The 20,454-nt window shown below is 39.9% G+C and overlaps 2 protein-coding genes across 3 annotated transcripts in view; both read left to right on the top strand.

Annotated features, from left to right (window-relative positions):
* The window catches only part of LOC113946725 (deubiquitinase DESI2-like), a 71,889-nt gene extending 54,656 nt beyond the window's left edge, over positions 1 to 17,233 (top strand). The window contains exons 5-6 of one of the 2 annotated variants that reach the window (XR_003527530.1): positions 1,065 to 3,189; positions 17,223 to 17,233. Coding sequence is in view for 1 of the 2 variants with exons in the window: in XM_027642436.1 (XP_027498237.1) it covers positions 1,065 to 1,307 (243 nt within the window). In the remaining variant the exon portion in view is untranslated. Of the gene's footprint in view, positions 1 to 1,064; positions 4,098 to 17,222 lie in introns of those variants that run through there. The other variant, XM_027642436.1, reaches the window with a different exon arrangement.
* Positions 5,958 to 20,454, top strand: part of LOC113946727 (cytochrome c oxidase assembly protein COX16 homolog, mitochondrial) — a 46,758-nt gene continuing 32,261 nt past the window's right edge. Inside the window, exons 1-2 of the mRNA XM_027642438.1 lie at positions 5,958 to 6,076; positions 17,644 to 17,721. Of these exons, the coding sequence (XP_027498239.1) occupies positions 6,017 to 6,076; positions 17,644 to 17,721 (138 nt within the window). The 5' untranslated portion in view covers positions 5,958 to 6,016. The remainder of the gene's footprint in view (positions 6,077 to 17,643; positions 17,722 to 20,454) is intronic.

Here is a 20,454-nt window from a genome sequence, read left to right as displayed (position 1 = left end):
GGTCTGTGGGGTGGAGTTTCCTCTCTGTCTTTCTTGCTCCATGGGAGACAACAAAGGAAGGGAAGGAGAATTCAGGTATTATGGCTACTGAACCTGCCACAGACTTCCAGCTCTATTGGCTGGTGTAGGGCTGCACAGGCAGTATATTTATTTACTAAAGACAGGCTCTCGAGGCATGCCTGCTGATCAGTTCCACGTGCCTCTTCTGTGTCTTGTACAGGATATGGTAAAATGTAAAGGGAAACAATCTTTATGTAGTCTAAGCCAGATACAGCTACTAAAATCTGGCACCTGTATGTATGTGTGGTCATGTGCTACTGAAGAAATCGTCTGCTGCATGCAGAAAGTTGTTTCATTGTGCTGAATCTGATATGACATTGGAAAACAATATCTGTGCTAGCAGAGTGTAACCCAAATCAGTGTCAGGAGCATCTGTGATGGAACAGGCCTAGTGAGAACCTAGTATTTTTTGTTTTGTTGCTTTTTTCCCGTATTTAGGATATGAGGAGAAATTAAAGGGTGGTGTGCTAGGATAGGAAAAGGTTCCCCAAACACTGTAATTTGACTGATCCAGTATGTCAGCCCAAGGAGGAAAAGGGAGCAGCAAGAACAGTTTCTCAGGCATCTCCATCCCCCTAGTCAGACTCAGCTTCTTCTCAGCTCAAGGTCTGTCCAGCCATAGCTGAAATATTTTTTCCAAATTTTTTGAGCTACTTGGAAAATGAATGCCATTGTCTTGGTTGAGAAGCACCAGCAGGCCTGTCCTTTCACCCATGGACTGCTGGGAGAACATAGTCACCAAAGCTATTGAGAGCCATGAACTGTTTTCCCTGGTCTCTGCTGTGATGCTGACAAGGGCTATGGCTGGCAGGGCTCTCTGTGCATGTCAAGCAGTTGTGTAGACATTTACAGTTACACTACTTCTGACTGCAGAAGATGCTTCTTTGTCTTCTGAGCAACAGGAAATTCACTGTGCTATAGTGGTGGTGAGGATGGGGATGACATGGCCTCTATGCTTGTGTTTTGATACTATTAACCATGTTCCTTTTTGGTTTGCTCTACAGATATTATGCGGGAGAGAGATACCCCGCTGGGTGAACCGCCTGGCCTACTTCAGCTCATGCATCCCCTTCCTCCAGAGCTGCCTCCCCAAGGAATGGCTGACCCCAGCAGCCCTGCAAAGCCACATCAGCCTCGGCCTACACAAGGAGGAGCAAGGGGACACAACGGATGAGGAGTCACCCTCCACCTCTGCAGCCCCCTCAGCCTCAGGCACATCGCGAAGCTGTAGACATACTCGGGTCTAAACTGTGCCCAGCTTGCCCCCAAATAACATCCACGCTCTCATCCTATTTATTTCTCACACCCTTTTGCACACATTGTTTTCTCTCTTCTTCAGTGGACAACACAGGGGAGGGAAGACTTTCTACTTCAGCCCCTTTTCCAAGGGCTGCCACTACAGTTGCTTGGCAAAATGACTGTGAACCCCAACACAGAACTGAGGAGTGTGGCGACTAAACTGGATGCTCCTCGCAGGGTCCCCATGACCCTCAATCCACAGAGAACTGCTAAATCTCTCAGGCATGAGAGCATGCGTACGGGCAGAGTGCACATACTGTGATGTTCCTTCTCTGGAACTGTTTTATCTTTTTATCTCTTCTCCCTACCCATGGAAGCCCAGCAGCCTCTTCTCCATTTTGGCTGGGTTTCCCCTTACCCTATGACAAATCTCCTGCCCATACCCAGTGAAGGAACCAGAGCCAGAACTCAACCTTCTCATCTCTTAGACCAGCAACAAACTCCAGTTAGCCCCACCCCTTCTGTGATTATCAGGTTTCTAACTCATATGAAGGACAAATGAAAGGTGCTCCTATTCCACAACCACCAATTTTCAGTACTCAAATTTAAGAGCTCAAATTACTGTCCTGTTCTTGACAATAATAACAAAGAACCTAGAAAATGAATGTGTTACTGTGGCTTTTCTTTGGGGTCAAAAAGAGGATGAGGCTGTGGTGGTTAAAGGCAGCTGCTAAGTAGATGCAGAAATGACTGTTGACCATATTCATGTTTTTTGGCACAGACCCCTCTCAGTTCTCCTAATTTTAGGCAATATTCCTGGTTTCCTTTTTCCCCCCATATTCCCTGGGGAATCTCTCTCCTAGCTGACATTTGCTGGTTATATTTTGGGGAATGGCCCTTCTGAGCCGAACGAAAAGGAGAGTAAATCTGTTGGGAGGGTCAGTATTTCCTTTAGATTTTCCTCCTGCACTCACAGACCTAAAATATAGCCATCCTTCCCTGGCCTATTTTTGAGCCAACCCAAAAAAGTAAAAAATAAGTGGTGAACCCAAAGAATGTGAACCTGTTCCTTTCTCCTCCCTTTTTGGAGGTGGAGGAAAAACTTAGGGCCACATCTGGAAAGTGCAGATAACCCTTCCAATGCATGGGTCACCATGGTGCCTTCCATTGTGTGCACTGTTTCAGTGGCATGAAAAATGGGCACAGCTGGCTCACTGACCTTTCCAGGCTGGCTCCTGACAAGAATCCTGACAAGAATTTGGATGTATTTATAGATGTATTTATGCTAATTCTGACAGCTAATGAGAAAGCAATGGAGGAGGAGAGGACAAGTACACTAACTCTTCTACTCAATTACCTCACTAGGAATTCTAGACAGGAGGTGCAGGAAAAAATCAAAGGGGAAATTCAGGGCCCCTCTCTGCCTTGCAACTCCTCTTGGCTACACAAAGGAGGACAAAAGATGAACAGGCACCATGTTGAGAGGGGGTTGCTGTTTTAGAAATGCTGTTCTCAACAGTTGCTGCCAAGTCAGAACTTCCACCCTCCACCCAGAAAGAATGACATGCTCCTTTTTTTTGGTCACAATTGCATGCTAAATCCAACCAGCTGTTTCTTTAGCTCAGGTATATAGAAGTATGTGCTTTCAGGGCTGAAGGTCTTGGCTATGATGTACATCATATCTGCACAGACAGTGGTTAATGGTTTGTCACATGTGCATGGCCTTAGCAAATCAGGAGGCTCTGGAGAGATCTGTTGGGTGGAAGTGTAACTCACAGGATGGCCTCACGCCACTGCCTCCTGAAGTGATGCATGGTTGGGCAACAAAACTGTGATAACACGCCTCTCTTTTTCATCCTCTGTACAAATTGCTGCAAGTTCTGTACTGAAGTCATGTTCTTTATTAACCTTGGCTGCTCACAGCCAACGCTGCATTATGAGCAATTCTGCAGCTCTTAGTAACGACTCCAACACCAATTTTGATTACTCTGGTTTGTCCAGGAATGTTTAATAAGATTTCCATCCTGATCTCCATGCCACTGCCCAGAAACCATGTTACACAACGTACTATTTCGCTCTCTATTCCCCTGCAGTCGTGGTCATTGCAGCCTAAATTGGCAGTGCAAGCTTCATTTGTCTGAAATTTCCAGGGTTTCTGCCAATAGCCAGCAGCACATTATGTGCAGTGAATTTTAAAGGTCCTTCTCTAGGGAAAAGTGAGAAGAGGCTTTCCCAGAGCTTTTGTCTAGGCCAGGGAAACTGCAGTAGGAAAAATGTAGTTCCTGTTGTTGTGATAAAAGCCAGCCAGCCAGCCAGCCATCACCCTTGTGTTTCTGCTCTGCACCTGAGCTCCAGACAAAGCATCATGTACTCATCTAGGAGAGAACTAGGGCTCCAGAGGCACATTTCACAAAGGAAAAAATGCTTAATTGACTGTATGGTAACCTGGACAAGAAAAATGCATTCAGCCTCCTTGGGAACATGAATATGTGCTTGAAGTATTGGGAACAACACTTGAGGAGAGCTGTGAATGTCATAAAAAACCCCAGATGTTTGTTTACCTACTTTTATGTTTGTCTGTCTGTTTATGACAGTAGGGGTCACATCAAGGAGGTATTAAACCTGTGCTGTGAATCAAAACTAGAATCTATTCCAATCTTCAAAAGTATTTCTCCTCACCCCTCTCTGTTCAAGGTGATCAACCAACCAACAAAGAACAAAGAGACACTGTGGAAATAAAATATATATTGATGATAGTTTTACCTCTGTAATTTAACAGCATTTGAGATTATTAAACATGAAGACATTTTAAAATCCTAGTTTACTGTTCCCATTATTACAAAATTATTGTTGTTACTATATAATTATATCATATTTGTACTTAGTTACACATTTGCTTTCTCTTGCTGCTTTCTGTGCATAACAACATGGGGCAATTTTAGATACCACCAGTTATCAATGAAAACAAAAAAGCAGCTTACAAATCTTAACAAGAGCACCCTACAGCACTGAAACAAACTCTTAACCTTCTCCTTACTGCCAGGACTTTTGGTGCCCTTTTAAAAGTTGGGATGAGAGGGCACCAATTCTGCACATGGGCATCAGCAGCTGTGGGTTATGGCTCTAGCAGTGACCTAATAGTATTCAGGTGGGACAGTAAGACTGAAGGTGGGGTTACTCTAACACTGGAATATTAGAGGTACAAAACAAACTTTCTAGGGAAAGAGGAGGAGGAAAGTAAGTAATAACCTCTTTTCTCAGTATGTCTTTATCTATAGTAGCAACTCTCTTAACTTCAGCAGATTATTTTTACTGATTTCTTTTTAGTCATTTGCTTTCCTCTTCCTAAGTCTGTGATTTGAGGCCTATATCTCTCAAACTGTTACAAAGTTTTAGAGGGAACAGTTGTGCTTTCAGAGGCCTTGGGTGAGCTGGTTACCCAGCACTGAACCCATACTCCGCGATAAATTCATGCCAGGCTCAGCACAATATGGGGATGGACACAGACCTGTTCTCTTGCTCTCACTGCTCTCAGCAGACAGTTTGCATATCTGGAATTCAAACCCATGTTTCCTTTGTGTTACTGAGGTACTCAAGAAGTAGTCATTTCCTGCTATATTATTTCTTTTATTCTTCAGTTCTGTTTATTTGTCTCTAGGCTGGTAAGGCTCTCAGAACAAGTTAGTGGACACAGGATTGCAATAATATTAGCTTATCTTCTTATTATATGTGTTTGATTTTCTTCTCATTTTAGTTCCTACATATGTGCTGGCTTGTTGTTATGTTCAGAAAAGTATCTCCACCAATTCCTTGATGTGATTAATGGATAAGACCAAAGGAAGTGATCATCAGTGTTTCATTTTCAAATGTTCTTAAAATACTTTTTGAGTTGAGGCAGCAGGTGCCCTGTTCCACTTTATCCCTGCTCTGCTTGCCATCAGGCAATGAATTGGATTGTGAAAAGCCTGTGTAGTGTGACTCAGGAAGTACGCAAAAGAGGAGCTGTCATTCTTTGTCTCCATTCTGCCATTGCCACAGGCTACCAGAACATGGCAGAACCTCAGGCTATAGTAATACAGGAAAACACTGCAGCCCATGGAGAATATGAGCTCTTGTCTCTAACAGGTCAGTGCTGTACCATTGTGAATGGGGCTGTAGCTGAGTGGTGTTCGAGTGGATGGCACATTTAATTCCTATCAGGTATGAATAACTATTGATTCTAAATCTCAGAGTAAGGCTGTCTGTTGGTGCTGTTGTAGCCAACTTTACTTTGAAAACACTATAAAGGGGTTTTTTTAGTTCATTTTGACTGGGATAAGGGATAACAATGCAGAAAAACAGACAATGTGATCACGGTAATCTTCCTTCCACAGGAAACCAGGCTACAGAATGAATGATACAGCTAGGGGCTAGGCCTTCAGAACTGCTTTAATCAGAGAGGTGTGCATGCAGAGGGGGTGCGTGGGTGTGAGCGAGGGAAGAGGGGTGAGCCGTGGGTGATGCCCACAGCGCTGTGGCGGCTCTGCCACCGCAGCTCCCCCCGTCGAGCCCCCCGGGGCACGGAGCTCACACGGCTCACAGGCCGCAGCGGAACCAGTGTTGCCGAGGCGGAGCGGCCGCTGTGGCGGCGGAGCCGCGCTCCGCCGGAAGCGGCAGGGCCGGGCCGGAGGCGGGGGGGCGGCGCCGGGGCCCGCGGGGCGGGAGAACCTGGGGGGGGATGGAGAAGCTACGGAGGCTGTGGAGGGGCCGCACCATGACCTTCGGGGTGCCCCTGCTGGTGAGCGCCGCGGGGGGGGGGGGCAGCGTGGGCCGGCACAGCGCGGGGAGGGCGCTGCTGGTCGTGGGCGGACCGCGGCAGGTGGAGTTCTGCGGTCAAGGAGGAGGGGGACGCGTGTGGCCGATGGGCGCTGCTTTTGTCCCCCACCTTGTGCCCTGAGAGGGGATGAGCCGTGTGCCCGCTCTGCCCGGAGGTCTTCAGAGCTCAGGGACAGACTTTTAAAATATACCCCTGAAGATATTCCTAGCTGGAAGATGAGGCGAGTGCATCTTGGTGTTGGTTTGTTTTTGTTACGGTTTTTTTGGGGTTTTTTTGTGGTTTCTTTTTTTTATTTACAACAGCACTTATATTTTTTTTCTTACTTGCTTTAGCTTTTCAATGGATTTTGAACTGCAGAGGCACTGTTGGTCTGATAATTTGTACATCTAAATAAATGGAAAGAATTGGAGTGAAATGAGTTGATGGGTTATAGTTACAGTTGTGCTCAAAGTGCTGAGGCATAACTTTTTAGAGCAGTCGAAGTTAGAAAAAAATACTGTCAAAGGAATAAAACAAAATAATAAGACTCTCTTATACACATTACCTCTGTAATTAGTGCACATTAGGTTGCACTTTCCTGTCGTAAGTACCTGTGTTCATTAGAGGAAAAATGAAGCCATTCACATCTGCTTATGGATAAAAACTCAGGGAGGAAGACAAAAGCATCACCAAGACCAGCATGGTTTCTGTTTGTGCAAGTCATGTCTCATTTTCTAAATATACAATTGGTTTGCAAAAATTAAGTACATTTCAAGGTGGATAAAGAATAAGACAAAGGATAATTCCAAAACTCTTATAATGCTCCTAGAGAAATTAATGGCATCTTCCTCAAATATTCAGCAGCTTGCCTTAGAAAAATGGAGTGGTCCAGAGGACAGTGACACTTGTTAGAGTTAAAAAAGTTCAAGGCCGTTTATTTTAAAGGAATTTTACACAGGTTCTAGAGTAAGGACTTTCAGTGGAAATTATTAATGCAGTTGAATACGCTAAAGTATCTTTTCTCACAATATTGATGGAGGCATTTGTAAGAAATGGAAACAGTTAAACCAAACAGAACAACAAAGTAGTTGTTGTTCTGTGAATCATGGGCATTAGCAACTCCCCTCCCTGTTATGGCATACAACTTCTTCCTATAATACCTTTGTTAAAGTGACCAAGCACATTGTTAAAGCTGTTTAGATATCCTGCTGCATGAATGTAAACCTAAAAGGCTGGAGATGTTTAAGATGAACTCTTAAAGACTAGAGGAGAGCAAGCTAAAAGATAAAGCAGACGTTCCACCTTTAAGGAATGCTTGAAGGAATTGACTTAATTTATTTTAGAAAAGTTTGAGCAATTCTTACATATTGAGAGTGGTGATTGGTTTTCATAATTTGGGAAATTATCAGATGTTAGGAAAATATTATTCTTTGTTAAGAAAGAGCACTCGTGATACATGCATCTGGTTTTTAAGAAAAGGCTAAACAACCATCTGGCTGCAGTTCTGCTTTAGTGCTGGAGCCAGGACTTCAGCCTCCCAGGCCAAGATAGGCCTATGTTTGTCCTTTTGGCCATCTTAGTGTTTTTGCATGGTTTGCCATAGATCATAGCAGAAATTTTTAAGACTGATTTCTTTGACTTTGTACTGCCTAATTTCATTCCATTCCTGTTACCACAGAGCTCTCTCCTCCAGACACAATATTATATAGAAGAATATTCTGTTATATTTCTTTCCAGGATTTCATGTCTCCTTGCCTTAAAATTATTCTCCCTTGTGAATACTTCAGAATGTTTCTGTATTGCTGCCCAAAAGCTTCCCAGGGAGGAAGAAAAAGGAAAATTCATGCAATTCTTGTCAGTTCCCCAGCTGTCTACTGAATTCTGAAGGCATTTCTGAAGCTGAACAGAATTGTGCTAAAAGATCAATTACAGCAAAAAAGACAGTGAATCTAGGCACAGAATCAAAAGCAGCATGCCTTTGCAGCCCTTTAAATCCTGCTGAATTTGTTAATAATACTGAAACCAAAAGTTTCTGTTAGATTCTTGCATTCTGTACATAATTTTTTTTCGCTAGACAGGTGCAGTACTATTCTTCAGTACTGCTGGACTTTTCATAAGTACCATATTTGCTTTTTTGATGGAAAAAATAATCAGATGGCTTTCATATCTTGCCTTTTTACACTGCATATTTGAATGAAGAATCCTCGTACCAGTTTTCCTGAAAGCTTCAAGGTTAAAGAGATCCTATTCAATGGCAGATGAGTGTCTCAATACACAACACCCGAAATGTATCTTTAAAATATTCTTACTTTTTAGTGTAAATTATCTTGATAGTTTTTTCTGTGGTTTTTTTCAGCTTGGGGCTATTAGAATATTTCAGTGAAGAAGGAATTTTCTTGGCTGATCTTTAAACCTCATACTGACAGCAGCTTTCAGAGTAAGATGTGTAAATCACAGTTTTCAGTCATACTTTCTCAATAGCTAAGAATGTTTCTTTGTGAGCACCAGCAACGCTCTAGGGGGTAGGACTTTACCCTTTGGGAAACCTTGATTTGCGAATTTTCCTTTAACTCTGTAAACTTTGTAGATAAAATATCGCTGTGTGGCACAAAACAGTAAAACAGTGAAAATGCAGGAGAGAGTGATGTAACCTGGTATGGAATATCTTAACAGCTTAAATGCTACCAAATGCGTGGTCCCAAAGCATTTCAGAAGGTGGTAACATCTCTGTAGATGTTAGGAGGAACTCCAGTGACCTTAAAGATGTATCTAAAATTTGCTGTTATGATGATGGAGGACCGTACCACCTCTGTGGTAACTTAAACATCCTTGTCACCTATATTTTCATCGCTGTTTACTATCATGATAATGGGAACTCTTTCCTTGTTACATGAAGCTTAACTTACAGGTCTTCAGCATGGTTCTATTACAGAAGAACTTCAGTCTCTGCTGCTTTAGATTCCACAACCAGCTCTACCTGATGAAAAGGATATGTCTGTCAATGTCATGTTGCTGCAGTGATGCTTCTGTAGGATCCTGAGAGAGCATGGCTCGTTGGTCTTGCAGCTAGTAGATCGAGTGTCAGACCTTTCTCGGTGTCATGAGACACCGAACATGTAAGGTTACTTCTCCAGTGCAGTTAGAACATTTGAAGGTTGTTGAAAGTTATTTTTTCTGACAAGTATAAATGGTGGTTCTATATAACTGAGGAAACATGTAAGGATTTCAAAATTGCAAAGCAGTAACAAATGTAAAACACATATTAAAAAACCTATTATTTCGTATGCTGGTGCCACTTTCCAAAACTTGCCTTTGTGGTTCTGCCTCTGTCTGATTCCAGGCAAGGAGTTTTCAAATTCTTTAAGTTCATTTGGCGATTTTCATTGCAGACCGAAGATAAGTATATTGCGCTGTGTATGTAGTAAGGCACATTTTCAGATTTGCACTATGATGCAACGTTCTCCATATCTATAGCTGTACGTTTTGACCTCTTTTCATATTTCTGTTTGGGTCCCCCCCCCCATCCTGTAATGAGTACTTTTCCAAGTACTTTGCTTCTCCTTCTGGGTCTTGTCTTTGGTGTTTTACATGGTGTGCCTGGTGTTGCCAAAGGAGAAGATAGGGGTAGCTTGGAACAGTGAAAGATTTTTCTATGAATAAATAAATATGTTTCTAAAATCTACTTCTATCAGTGTTGATGAACACAGACTGTGCTACAATGCTATGTACATTGCTGCCTGGAACAGTGCAAGTTTACTTTGATAAACACTTGGTCAAGAGACACCAATAATGCATGTCATGTACAGGACAAGAAAAAAGGTCAGACTTGAGCGAGTCCCTAACAGTTCTGCAGCAATGTTGTCAGTGCTTCTAGGCACCAGTAGAGAAGATCAGTGACATCTCAGGCTTTTGTTAATGAGCCAGTTATTTTGACAAAACGAAACACCTCTTGCAGATATCAGAAAATGAAATTACATGTCTGTGGATTAGTTTTGTTCACTGGTGAAGTCAGGGTCGTCTGGGAGCAAAGACTGATGCCCAGAAATGTTTTGCAAATATTCTGAAATGATACTGTGTTGTGCTGTGAGCCACTGAAAGTGAAAGTTTTACAGGGTTAATGGGATATTTTTATCATTCAAATAGCTAAGTTTTCAAAGATTTCTTTAAATACAGCATTCCTAGTTAATTTCATAAAAAACTGCTGAATTCTGAGTCCTGGGGTATGCTGAATATAAGGCACACTTTTCCTCACAGATTCTGGAGGATCTGCCTGTAAAAAGATGATATGAACACCGAGAAATATGGAAGTAATCATCTTTGAGATCTGTTGTTGCTATTGGTGTCTGTGAGTAAAAACTTATTACATTATCTTCTGATATTGTTTGAAGAAGGATTACTGCAATCAGCATTTTTCACTTTTAGATATTGCCAGTTTTATTGTAACATCTTTCACATTATTGCCTTGGACAATTCATAATACTGAATTGCAGGACTTTTATTAATATCTATTACTTCATGTAACTTTACAATAAAATTTTACGTGCACAGAACAGTTGTGATTTAAATGTTAATGCACTTCTGAGAGATGAATAGAAGTTAACATTTACCCATGAGAAGACAATTCTGATTTCTAATATTTCTAGATAAATTGTGATTGCCTGTAAAAGTCTCAAGTATTACATTTGCAACCTAGAAAAGCAATAAATACAAAACTGTTTTTAGAATTTTAAAGCAGTTGCCCCCAATCAGTGAATAACATAGTGTTGCCTTTATGCTTCAGTGACTCAAATTGTAATTATTGGGTCTCTAAGCCTATGATGAGATGCGTCTTCAACTTCTACTGTGCTTCTGCTTTGCATCTCCTGTTCATCTATGTGTGTTTGAATCCACAGTGTGGAGCTGTTTGAGACAAAACCACCCCCTGGAACTATTGTGCTGGTGTGGAAGCCAGTGTTAAAGCTGAATGGGCTTCTGTGGACTGCAGTTTGTGCAGTCTGAATTAGTTTACTTCCATCTTTCAGTTGACTGTAATCTCTTAGAACTTCTGAGCTCACCTTTTGAATCAACATGTTAAACTTTTCATTCTTAATCTTTGAGAACTGTTTTCCAGATATAGGTGACAAACAAATAGTCACTCTTTAGTACTTGAGATTTCCCCTCTGTTTCATTTTAAAACGTAGTGTGTATTTGCATTGTTTAATGCTGTTAGAATGGACCAGTCTGGCACTTGGGGGAACCAAGGTTCTCTTTTGATCGTCAGAACAGAAACAGAAGTACAGACATGCCTGTTTAAAACTGTGTGGTTTTAGTCCTGCTCTAAGTCTCCAACATCTTCAAGGGTGTTGATGGTAAAAATGTAAGATTAAAAGTTCTGTAGAGTAAAAATTAATCTTCATTCCCTGTCTAGGATTGTCAATAGGGAAATATTACTAGTTGTGCTTCTTTATGTTCTTTAATGCTGGTTTCAGTTTATTGCTGTTTTGAGCTGGGCCTAACACATCACAGGAGCACCAGCTTGCCACGAGATGTAAACAGTTTCTCACTGTACTTCATTATCTTGGCTAGATTTGAACCTGTGAGTACTGGGAATGATAATTTCAATAGGGAATTGAAATTTTGGCCTTTAGAAGCTTATGGAGAAAATGAAGGTGATGTTTAGAAACTGCAGCTTGACCACTAGGGCAAACTTGGTTTCAGGCAACTGCAGAGTGAAATTCCCTTGTCTGACCAGCCCAAGGAATGTGTGTAATGCAAAATGACAGTGCAGTGGCTGAAAATGGCCTTTTCCACTCATTCATGTTGAGGACCTTACAGGTTTCTCTCTCTTCTGCATTATTCTTAGATTGGTTTCTATTACATGCATTTTCTGTGTTTTAAAACCTGTTATGAATCAGATATTCTAATAAACAAAGGTTTTGTTTTCTCCTAAGACACTGGATAGTAACATTGAAAGGTTATGGACAGTTTTTTTGGTTTTGTACCCTGGCCTGTAGCCACTCAAATTGCAATCTTTAAGATCGTTGCTTTGAACATGGTCTTACATGGAGCCAATTAACCTGATACCTTGGGCCAAGTTTAATATTCTGCACGTGTTCTACATACTGTGAAAACTACACTCTTCTGCTTTATCAGTCAGTTACCACTGGCTCCAGTTTATACCAGCTTCTGTCCCAGGTTGCCAGCATGGGTATCCATCTACTGGCATATTTCATCCTTTTTTGAAAGTAATGCAGTTCTGCCTTTCTACAATATGTGAATGCTAATACATGCATTAAGTCAGAGCACAGGCTTACCTTGATGTGCTTTTGAACGAAATAACTACTAATGGATGCATAGTTTTGGTTTCTGTTTTACCCCAAAGGAGGCCTCCGATGTGAACTAAAAATGAATTCAGTTTTTTGCAGACAAGAAGTAAAGGTAGACCCACTTCTGCTTCCATTGAGAGTGCGGAGAGGATTTAGGAAGTTTCTGAGAATTTGCACCGTTTCTCTCTCTTTGCAGTCTCAGTGTTTGAGCCAAGTGCAGGAATGGCTGTAGGAAATAAACTCTAGAGAGTTAGAGCTGGCAGAGGGGGGCACTTCAGGTTAAGATGACTTGCCTGGGTCTTTTCTGGGACTGGTAATTTGCCCTTCTACTTTATTTAGGGAACAGAAAAGAGACTTCAGTCTTCTAGACTACCAGATTGCCATCTTTCACCAGTCTTGCACTGCACTTATGACAGTTCTTTAAAAAGGAAGCCCCAAAACTCTCTTTGCTGTTATCACTGCAAAGATAATGAAAATAATTTATGACTGCTCTAGTTTTGAAGCTCCTGATGAATAGCTGGAGAGTTTTGCAGCAGCGGTCTTGAAGAAGAGGGTAGAAAATTACTGTGTTCCTTCTCCAGTGATATGTATCATAACATTTTTTACTACTTCGTGATCTGTGTTGTCAGCACTAAACATTGTCATTTGGTTAATTTAGAGATTTATGACTTTGTAATAATCTGGCTTTCACAATTGGTATTGTAGTAGGAATGGTTTTCTCTAACAGCAGGGATGCCTATAATGTGCCAAACTGCTGGTGCTGCCGAAGAAATAGTTTCTTGTTATTAACCCAGTGAAGTGAAGTTGGCTGCTTTAGATTATGCAGGAAACTGAAAAAGTAGGGATCTGTTGTAAGTCCTAAGTTCTGCTGTTATGAGCCCTCAGTGACCATCCATTGTAGTTGGTGACAAATACAAGTATTTCCCATTCTAAGATGTGGTTCAAGGGATCAGTCTGATGCCATCCATAACTGATTGCATAACGTACTTCCCAATGGAGAAGTGAACAAATAGAATTTTAAAAGAATGTTATTAAAGATAATTTTATGTCATTTTTTTACATAAAATGTTTATTGAGGTTGCTGAGTGTATGTGACAGATGGTGCTCTTATGTCACATCCTATCTTTCATTTTGTTTTGGAACATACAAGTCTTCCATGCATGCATAATTGCATTACAACATTGTGGGGTTTTTTTGTGTACTCACTGAAACATAAAGGATTAATCCAATATGGGATCTTTACTGGGGGGTTGTGCTAGCAGTACTCTTAAGCTGTTTGCTTTGGTGTTAAGTGCTGGCTAACTAGTATGGTTTATGATTTTTGCCTTCCTAAATTAAACTTCAGGTGTAAAGGAAAAAGTGAGAAGTTATTATCATTTCTTCAGTCTGCTGAAAGCATTCAAGTAACTAGACAGATGATGTTCACTATATAATAATGTTTTATTCTCTGCATTGTGAAGCACATAAAAATGAATAGTTCCTTCACAATAAAAGAATGCAGGTATATATGAACTTTCCAGCTTGAGCATCCTTCAGATGCCAGTGCCTTAATATTTTATGATGTACATTAAGTATCTGTATGAATCTAAAATTGTAATGAAGAAAAATATATATTAGTTTTCATTATATGTGGCATTTTTCCTTTTCAGTTAACTAGAGAGTGAACTTGAGTCTGACTTCATTAGGATGTTGCCAACCTAACTTTTATTTATATGGTGTCCTGAATAGCTTCTCCTGTCTCTTTATACCTGGACTAGTGGATGGAACATGCTGGACTTTGCTGTTGCCCTTGGCTTACATTGAGCAAATTTGTCCAGTGTTGTGCTTTTTTACCTGAAGAGTGTTTTGCAAGGAATATAGAGGTTTTCTCTGTTTTACAGGTTGGAAAACTGGAAACGTATGTAAGACATACCGAATATGCAAAGCCAACAAGCTGATAATGTTGCTGGAAATTTTAACTTGAGTCTTATCCCACTTGTGATTATTTTAAGTGGAGACTCTTGCAGCATTATTGTTACTTGTCTATAAATACAGTTAACTGAAATAAAGATACTGAGGACATCTTCCATCGTAATACAACAAAAGAGAAAGGACACCAAGACTAGTATTTCTACTCAATGTATTGTCAATCACTGAGTCCTTTGCTACCTTTGAAGGCATTATTATTACATAAATTCATTTATACCTTCTTTTATTGGCTTTTGAACACAGTTTTCAGAAATGTAATTGAATAGCTGTCCATTGCTGCTCTGGCTTGTGTAGATGAATGTGATTCATGCTGTGATTCAGGGCTGTCAGCTGACTATATTGACATGCTATTGGTTGATTAAGTGCTAAATATGGCTGATTCTTGTCTGGTTTTGCAATGAAGTCAGACATCATGTTTGGTTCTTCAGAGCATTGGTCAAGTAAACTTGCAAACATTTATATTTTTTGTATGAATTCTGTGCTTTGGAAAATTATTTAATCTTAATAACCTTCCAGCATTATAGTGTGTAATATTTCAGCATCATTTGTACTTTCTAACAGCATCAATGTCTCAGCTTAACTGATGTTTCATTGTAAGATTCATCAACCATTGCAGTATTGGAAATGTAAGAGCAACTATACTGGTACTGCCTGATATGTGAAATGTGCCAACTTGCTAGGCTAGTTACACTGCTTATGCTGTATGAAGAGCAAAGTACATCAGAAACCAAGTGGGTTTTTTCCCCTTAGTATAAAGGTGGTGTGAGTGAAACTGCAGTGTCAGGTCACAACCTGTCTACAGTAATTGAGTCGTGTGTGTATCAACTTTATCGTGTGTAGCTGTAAATGTAAGATGCACTGTGTAATGGATGGTTGCTGTCATATAAGTGATGGGATGTGATGAGACAAAAGGAGTAGTACGTGACTTACTTCATGCAAAAACCCTCTACTTGATTTCCCTTAGTTGCAGTGTCCATTACATAGTTTTAAATGATCAAAGCTAAAGAATATAATTTCTTTTTTAGCTTGCAGCATGTCTTCGTAAGCCATAGGATACCTTTTCATTATGTTAAATAATAGTTGGGTTATGAGGAACAGGCCACTTGTTCATATTGCATCTCATAATGGTATATATTCCATGTAAGTTTATTGTTGGGGAAATTAATTTTTAATTGATGTTACAAGTAATTGCTACTTTCTGCGTGGTTTAACAATTGAACCATTTCTAGTGCAGTTGCTTTGGCCTGCCACTCTTTGACAACATACTCATATACAAAAAGGCAGTAAGTTGTGGTTTGTAACAACCATAAACTTGTCTGTAGCATTTCTGATTTCTCTTTATTAGGGCTGAAAGTCTGTTAACTCATTGGCTGTTAATATAATACTTGTTAGGAATTAAAGAAGATCAGCTAATGAAAATTTATGCTGAGGTGTCAGCCATGTTAGAATTCAATTATAGTCTGATCTTTAAGACTTTCAGCATCATATGTTACCATATCTTCAGCTGACAAATATTCTGATTTGATTAATTAAATATTGAATAATGTTCAGATTCTTTTAAACCATTTTAACACTTTATTTTCTGCTTCCTTACTTATTCTTTCTTACCAATTACTGGCACGAGGAAGACTTTTTTTCCCCCTTGTTTTCTGTTGAGTATTTTCATGATCCAGTATTTGCAAGATCATCATTAATTCTTTGAAACAGTTATGACACAAGTATAGTGCCATGCAGTTTTTGGTCATTTATATTTTTAATTGCGGGAAGCTAAGTTGCTACCATGTGTTGATTTTCTGATTGGCTTTCTGAAATCAGAGTTCTGTGGCCTTGCAGCTGGGTCTTAGAGTTGCAAAATTTTTATCTCTTTGTTTCTGATTATCAGCTAGATGTTTAGACTTATCAAAAGGGCCAGAAAGAGGATCTGGAGCCTTTAACTTCTGGCTGTTGGTGAAGGGTACCTTCTTCTATGAACAGAGTACATTAGTTCCTGGGGACCACTGTAACTTAGTAGGATCTGAATGTGTGTGGAGAGTGTTCACATGGTTGTGAGTAGTTTTACCTGCTTGATGGGAAATCACACAGTGTGCAACTTTGAGAATGAATAAATGTAGGTGGCTTTTTTTGTTTGTTTGTTTAATTCTAATTTAAATTGAATGACTATGACTTTGTGGTACAAAACATGCATTTTGACTACCTGTGCAGCATAATTATAACGGTTCTTGGACACAGGCCATTGCTGCAAACCTAGTATGTAGCAAGAAATCAGCCAGCAGTGTGTAAGTTACCAGTGCAGCAACAGCCTGTAATGAGGGACTGTAAAAGCAATGTGGCATGATAAAAGAGGGTGGTGGTGGCAGGTTTTGATTGTTTGTTGTTTTTTTTTTTTAATTTCACTCAGGTCCTTAGAGCTTCCTCATGCCTCCACCTTCTTTAGATGTGCATCTCTAACTGTGTAGCCTTTTGGCCTCCTGTGCATCTTCCTTGAACAGAGAACAGCAGACAGTCTGTCAGGTTAGAGCAGTAGCAAGAGGCCCAATTCTTCTGCAAAGTAGCTAGATTGCTAAGCTGATTTTCTTTTTTTTTTTTTTTTTAACAATGCTTGATCTTTGGTTGATCTATCCATTTCTAATGGTAAAAATACATAGTTTTGTGGTATCACTTTGTCATATGAAATCATTAAATTATTCTTTCTTATGTGGATATGAAGCTCCTCTCATTTCTCCCTTTATTATCTTTATTCATAAGCTTCACAGGTGTGGAGGGAATTGCAGGACAACTAAGGAAGCAATAATAAAAGGGTAGGTGTGATGGATATGACTTTTTAGTCTGTGTGATAATATAATATTGAACTTCAGCTACAGTCATGCTCTGTTCAGAAGCTTAATTAGATCTCTCAGCCACAGACATCAGAGTAAGTCAATGTGGCATTGTTACTTCTCTGTAGAGTTTGAAGATTTATGAGAATAAATCCTGTGGCAGTGAGGTAAAGGTTCCCTTGCTGCAGTTGTGTCAGGAAACCACATGGAGAGGGGAAGGAAAGAGTAAAAGGAGAGTAAGTCCCTAGAAAGTGTGTGTCATGTATTGTATGAAGAAGGAAATCTGTGACACCTAGGCCCAGAGAATGGAAGAAGGCTCCTATACTTATGTTCCAATATATTATTTTCTTCAGCTCCTGGTGTTTCTGTTGGAATAATCCTTGGTAAATCAGTTGGGTCAGTATGCAAAGTGTTCTTTTTCATGATAGTCCTAACATACTTGTATTCATTTTGTTTTCAGCTGTATCTCATTGGAGGATCTTTTGGACTCCGTGAATTTGCTCAAATAAGATACGATGTCCACAAACTACATGGCAAGGTAGTTGAAGTGGTTTTATTTACTTTGCATTTCATTTTGCCTACATACTGTTTTCCAAAGAATTGCTAGGACAAGCAAACTTTGTATAGGGGATTTGCCTTTGACTGCTGGGCCCTGGGGTACAGCTGAGGCTCTTAAGCACTGGGCAGAGTAGGTAGAATAAAGGGGCTGACATGATGATGAAAATCCTTTTACTGTCTGTGATAAGGATCAACATAAATAATAGAAACATTTTGTTCCTTTGGTTGCTTATAAGTGGCAATTCTGAATCCTGAGAAGGAGGTGTAGCACATCTAGAAGGAGGTTATTACAAAGATACTGTATGCAATTTAGACTAAGGAAACTGATATTTTAAAAGGTTCGGTTTTCAAACAGTACTTGGCAGTCAGTATATAATGTTAGATGATTTCTGGGGCTTGGCTTTGTGTTGACTGAGACAAGCAGATACCTTTGACATTGTGCTACATCCTGCTCTTTAAGCTCTGTGAGAGAAACAGGAGCTAGTATTTACCCAGTATGTCAGAATATACTATATAGAAGAAGCCTTTCTTTAAACGAACCTGAAACCTTCTGTCTGAGGAAATAACATGTTTATTGGTGCTACTTACACCTCCAAGTGTAACATTAGGTCCAAATCGCAAATGAAATTATCTGAAAGGAGCATATCAGTTTAGCAGAAAGGAATATTGGCTTGCTTTCCATAGCTCGGTAATATGCAGGTCTACCTTTGCAATGCAGAGAGACTTTTTGGTCTCGGTGCTGCTGACTTTCAGGTTGCATGAAGCTTTTTTAAAGATTATATGGCACTTTATGTAAAAAAAAAATTTATAGAATTTTTTGCAGGACTCTGGACGCTGTGGCTTTCTACTGTAGCCAAATCTTTGAGATCCTGAGATGTTGAGAGTTTGAAGACTGCCTTGTTTTGTCTTAGACTCTTGTTGTGGGCCATCTAAATTACTTTAATCATTCCTCATTGATCCTTGTGTTGCATACTTTACAATCTGTGGCCTTTCATGCACCGTGTGGCCCACTCCTGTTAAGTTCTGTGTATGACATAGCCTGTAGACAGAGGAGAGTAATCTTAAAAGTCTTTTCTCCAGAGCTGTCTTCTGGGTAGCTATTTTTCTATCAGTCCTAGTCCTTTAGGACTAGTTGGAGCCTTTAAGTTTTTCTCCAACCAGATGAGGTTCACAACAGGGGCAAGAATTTGCCCATTGTGTTTCTGTCAGTTTTTTGGTCAGATTCGTACTCAGTGAATTGCATTTGACTCCATGATCTTTGCAAGCTGGGGAAAAAACCTGTTAATAGTTGTGATTGTTCAGATCTATGAGGCTTTCGTCCCAGCATTTATACTCAAGGGAAACATCTCTGATTTAGTAGCACATGGAAGCTCTCAGTGGAATCTACTTCACCCTGGAAGCTAAAAGAGGACGTCTGAGTTCTGCTCTAACCAGTATTACTTAAGGCTGCAGCATCTCTCCTGTGTTTTCTTTTTCTTTTCATTGTGATTTTATTTAGGAGTAGATGAAATATAAATAAAGAACAGTATAATATTGGCTGAGAACTAGCAACACCTCTGGGCTTGTTTGTAGACGGACAAATCAAAGCAGTGTGTTCTGTTAATTTCTGTTTCTATGTCCAAAAAAAGAGTTGAAGCCATTCTAATTCATTAGATAAGACAGCAAAAGAGATTAGAACGTATTTTAACAGAGAAACAAATCTAGTTTAAAATGTACATGAAACTCAGGAAAATAACATTAAGTAATTTGAAAATGCTGTTAAAATCCTGATAGTCATAACATCTGGGTTTTTCTGTCACTGGTAAAAATGTTTTTGCGTTGGACTAGAATATATTTTTCTAATATAACACACTTTGACTACTGTAAGTGGTTATCAGAACAGGAAGAAGTGGTCAAGTGCTCCTTTTAGGGGGTTGGACAGTTATATGCAAATGGAAATAAGCAATAAAATAAGTAGGAATTTTTTTGTTACAGCTGCTCCTTTGGGATAATAAGAATATTTATTAAATAAAGCTTTCCATACAAGGAGCTCAAAAGACTTTCACGGAATTTAAATGAATTAAGGTTCATAGTCCTGCTGCCTGAAAACATAGGATTATTAATTACATTTTACTGCTGAAAAAATTGAGGTTGCAGAAGTTTAAGCAACCCGTCCAGAAGTAGGCTAAGATTCTTTAAGGATGTGCAAACTCCAGTATGTCCCCTTTTGTAAGCATGACTCCTGAACTTGTTTTCTTGCTAATTCAACTGCTAAAAAGACAGAACTTAGACAATCCTTTTGTGGTAAATCTCTCATACATTTCAGATGCTAAACTATTATCCTTTCCCTTCAAAAGTATTTGTCCTTTTTCCCTCTAACTTCTCATAGTGCTGAGAGGGAAAACACAGTAGTAAGCCAGTTCTCGGTCAACAGTCATATATTTCAAAGGCAGCATTATAGTAGAACTGCTGCTATGTAGTCATGTTTCAGTGACTAAGGGGTTAACTGCCACTTTGTATTCTTGTGGCTTAATGAGTAAAAGCTGCATTTGTAATAATGACTATGTTTATTAACGTCAAACTGGCTTTTGAAGAACACTCCCTGATAAAGGAACTAAAATTCGTGAGAAAATGGTGGTTTGGACTTTTTAGGGAGTATGGTTTGGTGCTGATGCATTGAGCTGGGGCTAGCATTAGGGTAGGGAGAGAGACAGAGCCTACAGCTGTAGCTGGA

This window comes from Corapipo altera, unplaced genomic scaffold (genome assembly GCF_003945725.1).
Source record: "Corapipo altera isolate COAL_440 unplaced genomic scaffold, ASM394572v1 23b, whole genome shotgun sequence".
Classification (NCBI taxonomy): domain Eukaryota; kingdom Metazoa; phylum Chordata; class Aves; order Passeriformes; family Pipridae; genus Corapipo; species Corapipo altera.
Note: the sequence above shows the minus strand (reverse complement) of the source record. Positions and strands in the feature narration are given on the sequence as shown.